Consider the following 15,236-nt stretch of genomic DNA (forward strand, 5'->3'; position numbering starts at 1 on the left):
ACTATTCAGGCCAAAGGGACGCGCTGGGAATAACCCACTAAGCTGCGCTCAAGGCAGCCAAATGCGCTGGGAAGGAGGCCACCCTCTGACAAGGTGAGCTGCCAGGGCGCCTGGCTTCCCCCGGAGAGCACGGTTACCTTTGTAGAACCTCCGCTCAGCAAAGTCGTCGTTGGGGGCAACGCTGAAGCGACGGCAGCCGCCCAGGCTCTTTAACGTCATTTCCCGGCGGCTTCCCTCCCAGCGTACACGCACAGCGCTCTGTGACGCTTACCTGCAGCGAAGAGACAGAAAAACAGGAACGGCCAACACGGGCGTTAGGCAACGGAGAGCAGAAACTAGAAAGGGCGCGTATGTAGTGGCGAGAACTCCCACTTACAATAGAGTGCAACACAAACACGCGGAAAGGCACTGAAGGCGGAACAATCCAGGTCGCGCGCTGTCTGAGAAGGGCATAGCAGCCATATTGCGCGCTGAATGGAGCCAGTGGAAGATTGCACACAGGCAGCTGCATGCATGCATGCATGCACGCAGGAGCTTTTGGCATATAAAGATGCTAAAACGCGGCGGCGTAAACCCCCGCTTCCACGTTTGCCGCAAGCTGCAATATATGCAAACATATAAAAGACGCTAAAAATATAGGTGCATAAGGCATGTACAATTCTCCGTAAAGTCAACAACACATGCTCAGCGGCTGCTTTGTCCTTCTGTCCCCTCTAACAATTTCTTAGCGGCAATTACGAATACACGACTCTGTGCGCAATGCACAGCAAGCGAATATTTTATTCCGCCCCGTCACGGTATGCTGCCACTTAATGATTGCTTAAGAATCACGGATACGAATGATTCTTCGCGTTGTCAACAACACCCTCATAGAGCTTCTCGGACTGAGTACCTTTTTGAGTAGCTTTCTTCTCATGGAGTTACGTGGCTTGTGGACAATAGAGGCCTTAACAGTGGCTATGCACGACGTTATAAAGCGCAGCTGTTTCGCCTTCTCCCAGGAAAGGCCGCGGTATATGATGACGGCAGGGAACAGGCGCAAACACGAAAACAGCCAAACGAGCGAAGAGAAGGCAATGCAGATGAGCCCCAAAAAAGGCGGAAAAACTCTATATATGGCGCTTTAAGAAGAGAAAGCAGATAGAAAAGAAGAAATTGCTACAAATAGAGAGAGAGAGAAGGAAGGAGGACGCAGTCGTTGCGTAGAAGGGGTTTTAGACAGCTGAGCACTGCGCATTCCACCCGCTTTGCAAAGAAGGGCCAAGGACCATTCAAAACAAACTTTCGCTGGGCGGAAATTTAAAAATATCACAACAAAATAACGCGCAAGATGGGTGAGAGGGAAGGCGAGGGACGTGCACATCCCATGCAGTAAGATGAGGAAGGCCGCCGCATATGAAGAGATCAGAAAGGCCGGAAGGGAGTGGACGGACCTCAATCTCTATCGTTTCTTCTTGCGTCAATTGTGGCCCGGGCGCGCCATCAGCATATCGGAATACGAACGGACCGCACAAACAGGGAAAGCGCGTATAGTATACGGTCATCTGCGTAAACACACGGCCACGAAGGCGCACATATCGCGGAATCGCCAATTCCGCGGCGGCGCCTGCTGGTGCGGTGCGCGGCCCGCTTCCAAGAAGAGAGATGCATCGCCGCCGCTCCGGAGCAGCAGCGCGCACGGCCTCAGCGGCTGCATGCGCGCAATTCCGCGGCTGCGGCGGCCGAGGGAGAGGCGGCCTGCCACGCACAAAGAGCGGCCGATATATCTATTCCAGACTGGCCTCCAGAGTCGTGCGTATACAAACGCTGAATATGATAAAGCAGGCAGAGTGAAGTGGAATAAAGCTTGAGAGAGAGAAAAAGAAAGAGACGGTCCCTCCTACACACGCGCGCAGCGGCACTGGAAAGCAGCTTTGGACCGAAACGACGGCCGCATCCCGAAAGCAAACGCGAAACAAAGCGGCGGCCATATTTAAATGTCTGCGCCGGCAGCGGCGGCGATGCGCGTTTCTTAACGTATTCATCGAGGCAGCTCCCAAAGTGTATGCGGCAAAGCGGCCGCAATGAGAATATAAGAAAGCGGTCGAGTGCCCTCCGCGAGAGCTGAAAATTCGAGAGCGCAGTGGTCAAGAAGATAAAGAAACTGCATGGGTGGCGCGAGCTTTGTTCTTATGCCCGAATACGAAGATGCGGCGAAAGTGGCTTGGCGCTGCATAGCAGAATCCTATGTATACGCCCAGTCGGAAGACAAACGCGACGCCTTGAAAAGAAACAGCCTCTGCGAAACAGCAGCGGCGCCCAGACACGTAGTCGCGCGCAACCATCCAAGACCGGCTGGCTATTCCATAGTGCATATATACATACACGGGAAAAACAGAAGGCCGTTAATTGCTCCTTCGCAAGGGCAACGTCAAGCTAATTGCAACTGTCCTCGATTACAGCCTTATAAGTACAGATGCAATCATGCCAAGCGTCCAATTTTTTTCCACACACACATAAAAAGAACCGTGCGCTCGCACAGGTTTTCTCAAGGTGTATATCGATGACTACAGTCACGACAGGACACGATAGGGTCTGTAGGGACTGTACACTGCAGTAATTCTTTCTCTCCAACTCTATTTCTGGCTTATAAGCTGTCGCTCCGACACGACCACAGGCCCCAGCAGTAGTAGGACTGTGGCACTGCTTGAGCTAATTACAGAGATAAAAAAATATAAAGGTGGAATGAAAGTGGGATTATAATACAGCCGTTAAACCATCTTCACTCTGGCCTGCGTTCATCATGCCGACTAAATAGATTAAGCAGAAATTTTCGAAACGACGTCAGTGGAAAATGTGAAAAAGAGCCAGCTGTTAGGGTCGCCTACACACCTTTAATGTGCAAAAGCGGGGAGAGCTCGGCCCAGAAACAGTAACCTCATTTCGTCTAAGGCATTGTATATACGTCTAGGTGCATTCACATTCGTAATTCCATTGAGCGATAACACTAAATGACGACATGGCGCTTTGGTCCCCTGCAACCGCCTGCAACCGCCCTGCTCCACTGCGTCAGTGACAGATTTTAAGAGGGTACGAAATGAGCTCGTTCTGAACGACCTCGTGCCCTCTACTACAACACAAAATTCCTTGACCGAATTCACCAGCACAGCATATATATTGCCAAAAATTCATTAGCTGCCTCCAGCGCACCATATAGCGTTCACGTGCACAAAAATGTAGTTAACGAGTATTTTCACACATCGCCCATGGATCGAACCCGCGACGCCGTGCGCAGTAGGAGGACGAGAGTCGCTGAGTCACCAGGGCATAAGCGAAGCAAAAAACAACAACGCACAGCGCCAACAAAGTGAGGTACTGATGCCACTTGATATATACGTCCACTTGACACGAGATTATTATTGTTAGCCTGCATATTTTTTTTCTCAAGTGCGAGCGGTAATTCATAGTGACGCATGAAATATTCCATGCATCCACTGAACTAAAATACACACTCTGAGCCAACCCTGCCATTTCTGTTCTGAAGCTCGAAACATATGCTCTGCAATTTGTAACTGTTGTAGTTGATGGCAAAGAACCAGAAAATCACAAAGGAAAGAGAACTTGAAAGCTCAACAATATTCCCTGAAACGCCCGACGTCAGCTTTTTCACAACACTTGTTTTTCTCGTTCCGACGGATTACGTAATCGGCGCCTTTTAACGTGCCGAGAGAAATTAGGCTGTTTCTTTCGTATGACAGGCAAGCGGAATATGGTCTTTTCTGATTTCACAGGAAGAATAAATGTCACGAGGGAGTTTCTATTCAATAACCACATGGCAACCCCACGCTCTTTCTTCACTTTCTGCTGTTTTCAAGCAAGGACATAGTCTGACTGCAGGGCGTTCGTGAGATCTGCCGTACACAGAGTTGTGACCATTTAGTGTTGTTTTATTCCCACGCCACTGTGGCGGCGTTTAATCATGCCACTGTGCTCTAGCTACGGCTAAGCAATAAGTACTTTGCCGTATCGGTGTGTTTGCGCAGCCTTAAGAGTATTCTAGCCTGCGCGACACAATGAAAAGTTTCTTTACGCACTCTTATTGGAGCTAAATCGTTTTCCAACCACACCACGAGAAAGCTACACAGCGAGGCCTCACAGATGGTACATTTTTGTCACAAACTTCGTTTAAATACAACACCTATCTTATGTCAAGGCGATATGTCAATACCATTGTGTCCAGACAAAGACGCTGAGTAATTCTAGGAAAAACAAAAAAAATGAAACGTCATTTTTTTTTTCTTTTGCTGGAACTACCTTACCATCCGAAAGTGCCGAAGCAGTAAGGTACCACAAGGGGGGCAGTGCATTCATCACGTATTCGCAAGCGCACACAGTTCGCGCTCGCTTCTGTAGCACACAAAGGATACGCACTGTAAGGCAAACGGAATTCAAGCGCAATCGCTAATTCATGAACAGTTTGCACAGCCAACTGCAGGCAAAAAAAAAAAAAAATGACCCAGAGAGCTGATACCACGTTTACTGCGAATAATGCGAATAAAGAAGACCTAAATTAAAGGAACTCAGACGCGTCGTTTTATTACCTTGACGCGTGTTTCAGCCTGTCCCATCAGAACTCCATTATAAGCCGAATACAGAGTTCAGAGCAAAACACTTTTATTCAGCGCAAAATTTTAAAATCTTGCGGCCACACTTCAGTATTCGGATGGTGGCAAAGATGAAGACACACAACGCGCAAAAAAAAAAAAACACCACGTTTGTCTGTGTTATTTAAGACGCTCATGCAGTTCACAACAGCGATTAAACTGAGCACAACGCAGCGCGCAGGGATGAATACGCAGGGGACCAAGAATGGAAAAAAAGGTGAAGGAAAGGGAACGCACCGCTATCAGCAGCCAGCGGCTGCCGAGTAGTGGAAATGGCGAAGGCGGCGCCTAGCGTTTTCTCGGACGCACGAACGGGGTGCTCGCACGGGGCCTGCGAGCTGCAGCGTGGCGCAAAGCGACGCCCGAAGGGGTTGAGCCGGCGCCCCATTCGGCGCGAGACGTGCCGCCCGCGTATGCTAATGGCGCCGCCGTCGCCAGAACCCATTGAGCTCAGACGCGGATGCAAATGAGCGAGAGAAAGAGAGCGCGCGCACGCAACCGCTGCTGCCGCCGCCGATGCATATAGAGCACGCACGCGGGCAGAGAGGGGTGGCCCCTTGCAGCCACTCGCGTCGCGACTCGGCGGCGAGGGGCTCAGGCAGCGACTCATTCCTTTTCGCCTTTGCGAGTCCTTCGATGTTTCCTCTTTTATGCGACAGAATCGACGCCTTACGTCACCCGAGAAGTGTTCAAATTGCTGATGGAAAAGAGAGATAATTAAAGTGAAAAGATCAGAGACTGGACACATGCTAAAAGCTGCATGCCCAGATACTGGGAAGTTGCGGGAGGAACAAGTAATGCGAGGGAAAGCAAAAAAGAAAAGAAATGTTAACAATGACGATGAACGACGGTCAGTGCATTATCTGGTGCAAGAATAGCCACGAGAACGACACATTACTAATTACAGACGAAAGGATTACTACGTCAACGCTTCAGTGAAAATTTCATAGAATAACGTTTTTTTTTTTTCAAATCTCTATACGGCCTAGTACTGTTAAAATACGCTCATTACCAGCACCCGTGTTTACAAGGGGCCCGTGCAAGGTAACGCAAGAACAGGATGAGCATTCGACTGCAAAGCCGGTCGAGCATTGTCGAGAACAGCTTCGAGCTCACGACAAACCACACAAACATGCAGACGCACGCAGGTGGCGGGACAATTCCCGGCGATGGAGGGCGCCGATGTTTTCCCTACTTTAGCGGAGGCATCCAAGTCAGAGCCGCGTCGCGCGTGAGAGACCGCAAAACATGTTACGCTCCCGACAGCCCCCGGGCGCGCCGAGTGCCGCCAGACCCCGCGCGAGCCAGATTACCCGCAGAGAGGAGGACAGGCGTGTGCGCGAGAGAGAAGCGCGTCGCCCGCGTTCCATCCACCCGCCACTCTCAACATCCGCACCTCGGGGCTAGACGGGCGAAAAAATGCGCCTGCTTGAATTTGATGCCCGGCGCGTATACTGCGGAGGCAGTCAAATCTCACGAGTTCCGCCGAAAACGTTACGGCTCGTTGGCGCTGTCGATATTTTGCCTTTCTTCGCGCCGAGGTGTAAATTCTTTCCCAAGGCCCGGCGGTCCAGGTAGTGCCGCACTCTCTCGCGAGTAACAAACGCGCGAGGATTTGTGCGCGTCTTGGATCCACTTGGAACCGCAGCGCGACTCAACAGAAGCAAACGGGAAGTTCGAGCCTGTCGCTCGCAATGCGTTGCCGAGATGGTTATGCACCAATTCTACGAGCTTTCTGTCTTGTTGCAAGTAGAGAGGAAGGTATACAGCGAACTGTATAGACCAGCGCGTTGCTGTCACGTATTGCCAGAACCTTGCGGGTTACATTCCAGTGTGCGACCTGTATGGATACAACAGCGTTGCTGATGGGACTCTCCCTACAGCTATACATACAAGTGAAGGCCCTACCACTGCTTCGGCTCACTTCAGACACGGTTCCGAAGGAAATAAGGGCGAAAAAGGTGTCACACACATAGATAGGTGTTTGATAACTTAGGTATCTCATATTTGCACACAGCTGGCTCAAAGGACAAACTCACGCACTAAAAGAAAGATGCGAATAATTCGTACACATCTGAAACGAGGCGCGTTTTCGTATCCTTCTGGAGCTCATTGGAGCATGCCGCTCCTTCACGGCTTGGAAACGCTTGTCGCGAGGTAGCATCAAGAGCAAGCAAATCATGACTAGACTGCCAACACGGCCCGCAGGAATGCGCTCCTGGGAGTTTACCAAGCAACGAAGTGGCCACCTGTAGGTATACCTGCACATAAGAATGACGTTCTGCCCATTCTCCTTCGCATGCCTCACCGCAACTGGTACATCGAAGGTACGCGAACAACAACCTTTCCGCCGTCGCCCATAGTACAGAGGAAAACGCGGTACGAGGCCGGCGCTCTTGTTGCCGCGCTACTGTGTTGCTGCTGGCGGTGGAAGAAAGCCAAGGCGCGGCGCGCGAATCCCGCACAACGGGAGCGCGCGCGCGCGTGGCACCGGCGGCGCGTTTTCTGCGATTCAGAAGCTGTGCGGACGCCGCAAACGCGGATGCAGGCCGCACAAACAAGCACCGAGGCGCGCCTAGTTCAGAGACCGGCGCATTCGTATACAGCGGCTGCCGCGCGGTAATCGGTCGCTCGGGGTCAGGAGAGGGGAGGCCCTGCCTGCTGGCGGCGGGGGAGAGAAGCGCCGCAAATGGAAACGAACGTTTTCCTTCGGGGCCCTTTGCAATTTCTAGTTCGGCCCGCGCTCTCGATGTATATGCGCTGCCGACAAAGCCGGCCACAAGCAAAAGAAAAATGTACGTTGCTGCTGCAGTTGGTGGCGGTGTCGCTGCAGCGCTACAGGAGCACAAAGGCGAAGCATTTACTCTTAAGCGCCCGTATAGCGCGCATACAAACAAGGAAAGAAACAGAGGGGAGAAAGAGAAAATACAGGACACGGAATCGGGAGCTTATTTGCTAGGTAATGTGTACCCGATCACAGCACAACCTGTGCTAGTTTCCCCCGACTCCTTGCCCGCGAAATCCATCTCACGATTTCACCGGCGGAGAGAAATCCGTCGCACGCGGATGATACGTTTCGAAAAGAAATGAGAGCGGCAGCGGCAACTCCGAACAAACACGAAACAGCAGGGATGACGGAAATGCGTCTCGGGCGTCGCGACGTTTCACCTTCACGCTTGGTGAGCCTACATGCGCGGTTAACGGTGCAGGAGTTGTGATCGAAACAGAACAAACCGCACCGCAGTCTAACAACACCGCCCGCTGCGCGCGTACACACACACACCGCTCAGCCCAACTGGCCGAAACAGTGCTCCCGCACGCGGACACCGAGCGGCACACGAAAGCAGTGCGGAGGAGTGCACGTCTGCGAGGGGCGCACCACCAGCGTCGCGCATATCTGCCGCACCGGCGGGGCGCGCATCCATCACCGCAGCAGCACGGCCGCAATGGTCGGCGCGGAATAAGTTGGCCCGGTTTAATTATGAAAACGACCGGCGGCGGGGCTGCATGGCCCCGGGCCTGCTGAATAAACCCGAGGCACCAACGGGGTATACGCGCGCCGATTCCCTGGGCCGGCATCGCTGCCTGATAAATCGGCGCCGGCGTCCATCACGAGCCCACGCGCCGCTCGCGCGCGCGTCCCGGCGCCACGCGAGGAAGACGGATGACCGCGGCGCGCCCGGTCGCCCCTTCCCCACCACCTCCCTCCCTGCCCAAGGATGGCGGCGGGGCCATGCATGTAATCCGCAGGAGCGTCCCGTTGGCGCGCTATATACGGGCATGCGCGCAGGCGCCGCCGCTAACCCGTTCGCCCCTGTTCTCGCGGTCCGCTCCGATCCCAGAACGCGCACAGCGCCTTCTCCGCGCTTTCTGCATATTCTCTCTTTCCTGTTGTTTTTTTTTTTACTCATGTGAAAGTGCAGAGGACGGTCGGCTAGCCGACGACCATGTCGCGTGTAGATGACGCTAAAAAAAAGATTAATCCTACTCGTATCCAATGCCTCAACACGGAGGCGGATGTTCGAAGGACCCAGATAATTAGCGAATGTGGCACTTCAGGTATGCGATCACCTCGAGAACTAGCCCTTCGTGTTTATTTTGCTTGCTTACTAATTCCTCAAAGCAAGACGCAATGAAAATTAAGCCATATAACTACGAAGCGCTGCCAGTAAGAGTTTAGCGTTGATCAGTTTCGAGAATCAAATGTCAAACTACGACCGATATGCAGAGGCGTCACTGCATACTATATCAATCAATCAATCAATCAATCAATCAATCAATCAATCAATCAATTTATTTTTCGCATGGAAAAATACAGCGATAAAAAAGGTGACTGAAGAAAAAGCCGCTTTGTTGCGGCTTCACTAAGCTCCAGTCACCCATCACCCATTAGCAGCGACGAACAATGCTCTTATGTGAAAAAATACACAGCGGAAAGAGAGAGAGAAAAAAAGAGAAGCATACATCAAAAAATACTGGAACTGAAAAACAAAACAAAAAACAGCAAAAAGCAAACAAACAAACAAGGCATATTACATTAGTGCAATATGTAGTGGTAGCAGTATACAAAATCTATATGAACAGCTCGGTAATACGTTTAAGGGATAGTTTTTCAATGTCTATTTGTGAAGCATCCGAATAGTGATTTAATATTGTTGGTAACGCATGTTGAGTCATCATTTTACCGTAATTAGTTCGTGATGATGGATGGAACTAGCCAAGGTGACTGATGACGAAAGCAGTAGTTAATCAAAGGTCTTTTTAGTTCCGCTAAATCAAAAAATACATCTAAGGTACCTATATTTATGACATCTAACACTGCCACACAGAATGATTTCATGACGACCCGCTTTTACTATTCGATGTCTTCGCAATATTACATTCATACACTACTAGAGTAAAAGGGGACAGTAAAGTCGGCTGGCTGCATTTCTGCTATCCAGAATCACTCGCTTATCTGCCCAGGGAATGTGATGGCGTGAAAGGTTACAAAGGAAGCAGCAGAAAAGAAGGAGGAACCGAAACGTCCAGGCCTGCCTTAAAAGGGGAAATGAGAAGTGCTAACAGGGCGAGCTGACGAAAAAAAAAAAAACAGGCTCCAATGCCCCTGATTTCCTAGTGTGCATCAAGACGCTGCTACGCGGCTGCCGTGTTTCGCCACTAGTCATATGGGACCGCCATGATCAGCAATCAAACCAGAATTCCTCAACCCCCCCCCCCCCCCCCCCCCTCCTTACAGTATACCACCCAAAGCCATGTTAAAAATAAGGGAGAATAATTCAATAGACAACAGAAAATGCCTTTTCGACGCCGCAGCCAATAAAATGTGCAACCACGCAAGGTTGTATCATCGACAAAAGTGACCTAATGGCTCAACATTTTCAATACGGCAATGTTTACGGTTCGTGTCATGTCTTTCCTTCCTTCCCCTTTCGGACACTGCAGATGAGAGATCTTAGTATAAGTGTGCAAATGGTTATAAAACGAATTCAACTCTCAATGGTCACGTTCACTTTTTCTACCTGTGTGGTGCCTTCGACTGCGCATAGACTGTGTGGCTCATCGCACGGCGCTGCGAATACCGGCCAGACGCAGCCCAGTCACAGAGGTACGTACAAAGCCGCGGCCGCACACTCCCTGCTCGGGGTCCCCGAAGCTCTCTCTCCCTCTCCCGAGTCGGGAGTTGCGTCGTAATCCTGAGCCCGAGGCGACCGGGACCTGGTGGGGCGCGTGCACCGAAGAAATCTGCTGCGGGCACTTCGAATGCAAACGGACGCCGCGAGAGGGGGACCCAGCCAACCTACTCCAACAACACGCACGCGCTCCAGTATACTTCGCCTATTTGCTTGGGTGCTTTGTATTTCGCGTTGCGCCGAATACCGCGTCTTGTATAGGTGGGGACCGCGCCCATGTGATGTCACCGCCGTGAACAGTGTAATAGCTTGCAGCCGAGCTCTGAGAGCCAGAGAGACTCTCAGGACGCGAGTAAATGCATGTTAACGCACAGAACTTGTTCGCAAGATGCAGAACTCACGTTGAATTTCCTTTTTTTTTCTTCTCATTTAGTTAGCCACGATACAAAGCGGCATACGTCCACGTTAGATCGTTTCCGCCGTACTATAGTAGGATACAACTAAAGAAAAAAAAGGGCAGTTGTTAACACTGGCCTCAGTCCGCGGCGTACTGTATCACTCCGCTAGCCAGTCACAAAAGTAAACGAAATCAGCTTTTTAATGTTTGACTAATTAAACAAGCCAGGTATCAAAATCCTAGAGCCCATAACTTTTTTCTCGTGATTAGGTTCTTGTTTAGGTGACAAGAGAAGTTTTAACAACGGACTACTTTTTTGTCGTGGAGGAATTCTCTGCGCCGGTCCTGAATGTGGGCGGAGCTTCACTGCAGACCTAAGTTGTATCCGACTACAGCGTATACACGTAAACCGGCTGAGCACGCTCAGTACCTCCGTCTGGCTCCGCTCGAAGCCGGCGTCTGGTAAACCGGTATACGCCACGTTAGCATACGTTCCCCCCCCCCCCCCCCCCCCCCCCACACACACACACACACACTACCAATTATAGACATCAGCCCTGTTTCTTCCCCTCTCGCCTCAGTTGCGCCCCCACAGTGCAGAGCTTCTATTTCAAAGAACAAAAGCACATCACAGCGACAAACAGCCAGTACAAAATTGTTAAATTCGCCCAAGGGGCACTTAGAAATTTTTCCCTCTATTCAAGTGCGTCTCATGTGCTTCCTTCCTTTCCAGTATACTTTCGCTTCCAGTGCACCAACACCAGCTTCCGACAGGAGCTTAGCTCCGAGCATACTCTTTATCGGGATAGCACAACGCGAATCGTGAGGTTTACGCCGCTTCTTCTCCATTGTTTTAGTAGCGCAGGGCGTATAAAGCCACCTCATTGGAGTCATCCGCAGTGTTTAGCAATATTTTTCTTGCATAACCAAAACACGCGCTGCACATCTGCCTCCTGGAATGCTTGGGCGCCGCCAGGAACAAAGCCCACGGTCCAGGCGCCGGCATCCGCATCGCATGCATAGTCGCAGCCACCGCCGGGGCCTGCCGCAACGCTTCCCCGAAGACAAATCTCTGGGCGATGAGTCAGCTAGGGGGATTAGGGGGCGAGTAGGAGGGGGGCAGCTGGAAGAGGACGGCAGCTCGACCAGCCGCCGGGGTCCGGCAGCCCGGTCAGTTCGGGCGCTGGCCTCTCGCCGCGCCCGCGGTCTCCCACCACAGTCGCCCGCCCGGCCAACTCACCCCTCCTCCTCCTCCCAGGTCCATTAACGGTGCATACACAAGTGGCAGATGGAAAACATCGACTCGCCGGCAGCGCAGTCCGAGTGCTCCCGGCCAGGCCATTCCTACCTCCCTCCCCTCCACTGTGCGCCCTCGCAGAAGTGTCGATTCTGCATCTACACATACGCCGCGTATGCTACCATGCACTCCCTCACTCTGCCTTTTTTCGCGTATGCACGCAGCTCGCTCTTCTACGGCGCGGCGCCTCTCTCCCCTCGAGCCCTGACCCATAGCATGGCGTCAATAGAAACGGCATGCGCGTCGGGGACAAACTCCATTCGAAGCCGAGGTACTCCAGTCTTGGAGAGAGCGCATGCGCCGAGTTCCGCGTTCTTTGAAGCTGATGCGAACGGTCAGGTGGCTAAGCAGAAGACAGATATGGCGTCAGAGCAAGGCCTCCTCCTCGAGCACAATGAACGGATAGGGAGACGAGCGGAGCGGTCAGCGGTGACCACTGACAGGTGTGCAGGCATTGCGCACGGCGACTACGAATTGGGAGAAGGGTGATTGTTCGGGCTAGTGGGCAATTCACACGAAGTTCCAAAGAGCTTGTGTTCTGTCTCAATAGTCCCTGCTTTTTGCGCTACATAACCTGATGGAGATTGAGAGATCTATGCGTCTTCCAGGACATCCGGGTAATTACAGCGTTTATGAACTCTTTGGTGGCCCGGTCTACTTTTCCTTTCTTTCACTTTGCTTTCCGTTCTAAGAGTAGCGATTTTTAAAAGCTTGCGTTCTAAAACAACTAACTAAACAATAGCAGAACCTCTCTGCGAGTAATGTGCACCTATTTAAGGCAGAGAAGTGGCAATAGCTGTTCCTAACTCGAAGTGAGAACACCCGTCCACAAGGCAGCGTGGATCACATGACCTTAGGTGGCCATGTGACCACAATGCTACATTCACAAGGCCGTTTACTCCCCGGCACACACGAACGTCATGGCCACGGCCCGCACGGATAGCACTCCTACCGACCAGTTTGCGACAACAGGAATTTGCAGTTAGAGGAACCAAACAGCACACTCCATCCTAGAATGCATTTAAAACCAACCAGCGAGAACAGTCAGCCACAGGGTGCATACAACCACGCCTTATTGAACTTTACATTTTGCCTGATACCACGTCAACAAGCACAATTTGACCGGCATTTGCGGAACAACAGCACGCGTTTCTAAACTCTGGTAAAGCACAGACACCAGCGTCAAGCAAGACCTTTGTATCGGAATTTGTGGGCGACCGCATGCGATGCCGAAACAGCTGTGGGCCAAGTGATGATCAGGTTATAGCAGCCACATTAAAATCTGGAGGCACGTCACCCGAAGGAAGCAGCTCGCATTGTGAAGAGCATAGGAGAAGTGGGGTACAAAAGACTCCACCCCCTCAATTCTTCTTTCCTCCCTACAGACACAGTCAAACCGTGGAAGGTGGGCCAGGGGCCAAACTACGCTCAGTGCGCTGTAGGTCTAACAGCTTTCCCACTCTGCGTCATACCACTGTTAGGGCTCCGTTACATGCGCATGCTTGATTTTCAGATTTTACAGCAAAGCTGTTTGTGGCTCACTTGTCGCGTGAGCGTTGGCGCAACACACCACGTAACCAACGCGGCTCACGTGACGTGACGTCACTGGAAGCGAAGAGTCATGCAAACGCGCTCCGCACAGGTGTTGGTGGAGTGTTCATACAAAACAGGTGCGCTAGTCGGACGCATTCATGAGAAAACATAATCTTAGAGGCATTTCTTTATTCCCGCACACCTAGTGAAGCCCGACCAAGCAGTTCACTATCTAAAAGACGGTAACCGGGAAGCCCATGGCAGGGAAACTGCAGTGCGTAACGCGCAGAGTTAGCCCTCGTCGAATACGCACTGTCAGGGCTAATGGCAACACGCGCTGCCGAGAGTTTGAAACGACGGCTTTCAATGTCTGGACATCGCGCGCAAAAAGAGGCGTTGCTCACTGCGGGCTGCGCACTTGAGTCTCATTAGGAAACTTTCTACCCACGGGATTCCCGCAAGATGAGATGAACGAGCAAGTTCACTGCGTTCTCCTGAAATGTAAAAAATAAAAAAATAAAGTAAGCGTAAGCGTCCGGGTAATTTTTCTTTACCATCCTAAAAGAATAACTCTCGATGTAAAGAAGCGCAGACTTAAACACGAGACAAACTTAAAAGCACGCTTGCTGCTTGAGTATTGATTCTGCGGCATGAGGAAGAATATATGTAGGCGCGCCATTCTGAGGCCTGGGGCGCGGGCTACTGCTTCCAATTCCAGAAAAAAAGAAAACAATAAAAGAACTGAGCGAATCGAACCCACAGAGTAGAGATTCAGATGTCCCGGGCGCCAAAGCGATAAAAAGACTTTCACGACCAGAGGCGAGCACTACACCGCCCACGAACGCCCCGCACTGCTCTCGCGTTGCAAATCTAATAATGACGGCTCGCGGTACGGAACCGCCGATAACAATAAGCGAAGTGAGAGAGAGAGAGAAAAAAATGAAACGTAAAAAGAGACTGGCCGACGATGAGAAGCGCTTTTCAAATGCAAAATAAAAAATAACAAAAACATACAAAAGGTGCCAACAACGGAAAAAAAGTTCGAGAACGCAGTTGTGCGCGGGCCCCGTCCAGAGGCAAACGCAGACAGACACGGAGGTCCACGCATGCGGCGGCACTTTGAGTGAGTGATACGTCTTCGGAATATTTTGTGTATGCGCGCATGCTCTCGCAATGCATCTCGTTCTCGAAAAGTTCCCTTTTTGTCTCTCATTTCTTTTCGGCAGCCACACTCCGAATGCCCCGCGGTGTTCCTTTTTATCTGCCTGCTTTGCGTTCCAGCGTCGCGCTTTTCTTCTTCCCAATTCAACCTCCCTCGTCCCTTTTGCTTTCCTCTTTTCCTGTCCGTTACTTGTTTATTTTTTTCACTTCGGTACTTTAATTAGATATTGCTCCCCAGCGCGTGCGGGTGCTATACAGGCGAGCCCGGCAGTGTACGATTTTGATTTATGCCCGAATCGTGTGGTCCATCTCCGTGTCGAAATGGGGCAGTCTTCGGGTTCCCATTCGATAAATTCGTTTCTTTTTCTTTTCGCGTGACTCGCTTATTTTTTTTTTTAAATTTACCAGGGTTCTATGGCTCACCCCAGTTTACGCAGGCTTCTCCCTCTCCTCGCTCACGCCACCTCCTCTTTGGCCCGGCTGGAGGGACAGAGATAGAGAGAGAGAGAGAGAGAGAGAGAGAGAGAGAGAGAGAGAGAGAGAGAGAGAGAGAGAGAGAGAGAGAGAGAGAG

General features: G+C 51.4%; 1 protein-coding gene across 4 annotated transcripts in view; it reads right to left on the minus strand.

Moving 5' to 3' along the window:
• Window positions 1-15,236, minus strand: part of LOC144136480 (uncharacterized) — a 600,742-nt gene that overhangs the window by 143,118 nt on the left and 442,388 nt on the right. For 2 of the 4 annotated variants that reach the window (XM_077668840.1, XM_077668841.1), the window contains exon 4: window positions 138-271. The exons of the other annotated variants lie outside the window; for them this stretch is intronic. In XM_077668840.1, coding sequence (XP_077524966.1) covers window positions 138-219 — 82 coding nt within the window. In that variant the 5' untranslated portion in view covers window positions 220-271. The remainder of the gene's footprint in view (window positions 1-137; window positions 272-15,236) is intronic. 4 annotated transcript variants of the gene reach the window in all.

This window comes from Amblyomma americanum, chromosome 6 (assembly GCF_052857255.1).
Source record: "Amblyomma americanum isolate KBUSLIRL-KWMA chromosome 6, ASM5285725v1, whole genome shotgun sequence".
NCBI lineage: Eukaryota > Metazoa > Arthropoda > Arachnida > Ixodida > Ixodidae > Amblyomma > Amblyomma americanum.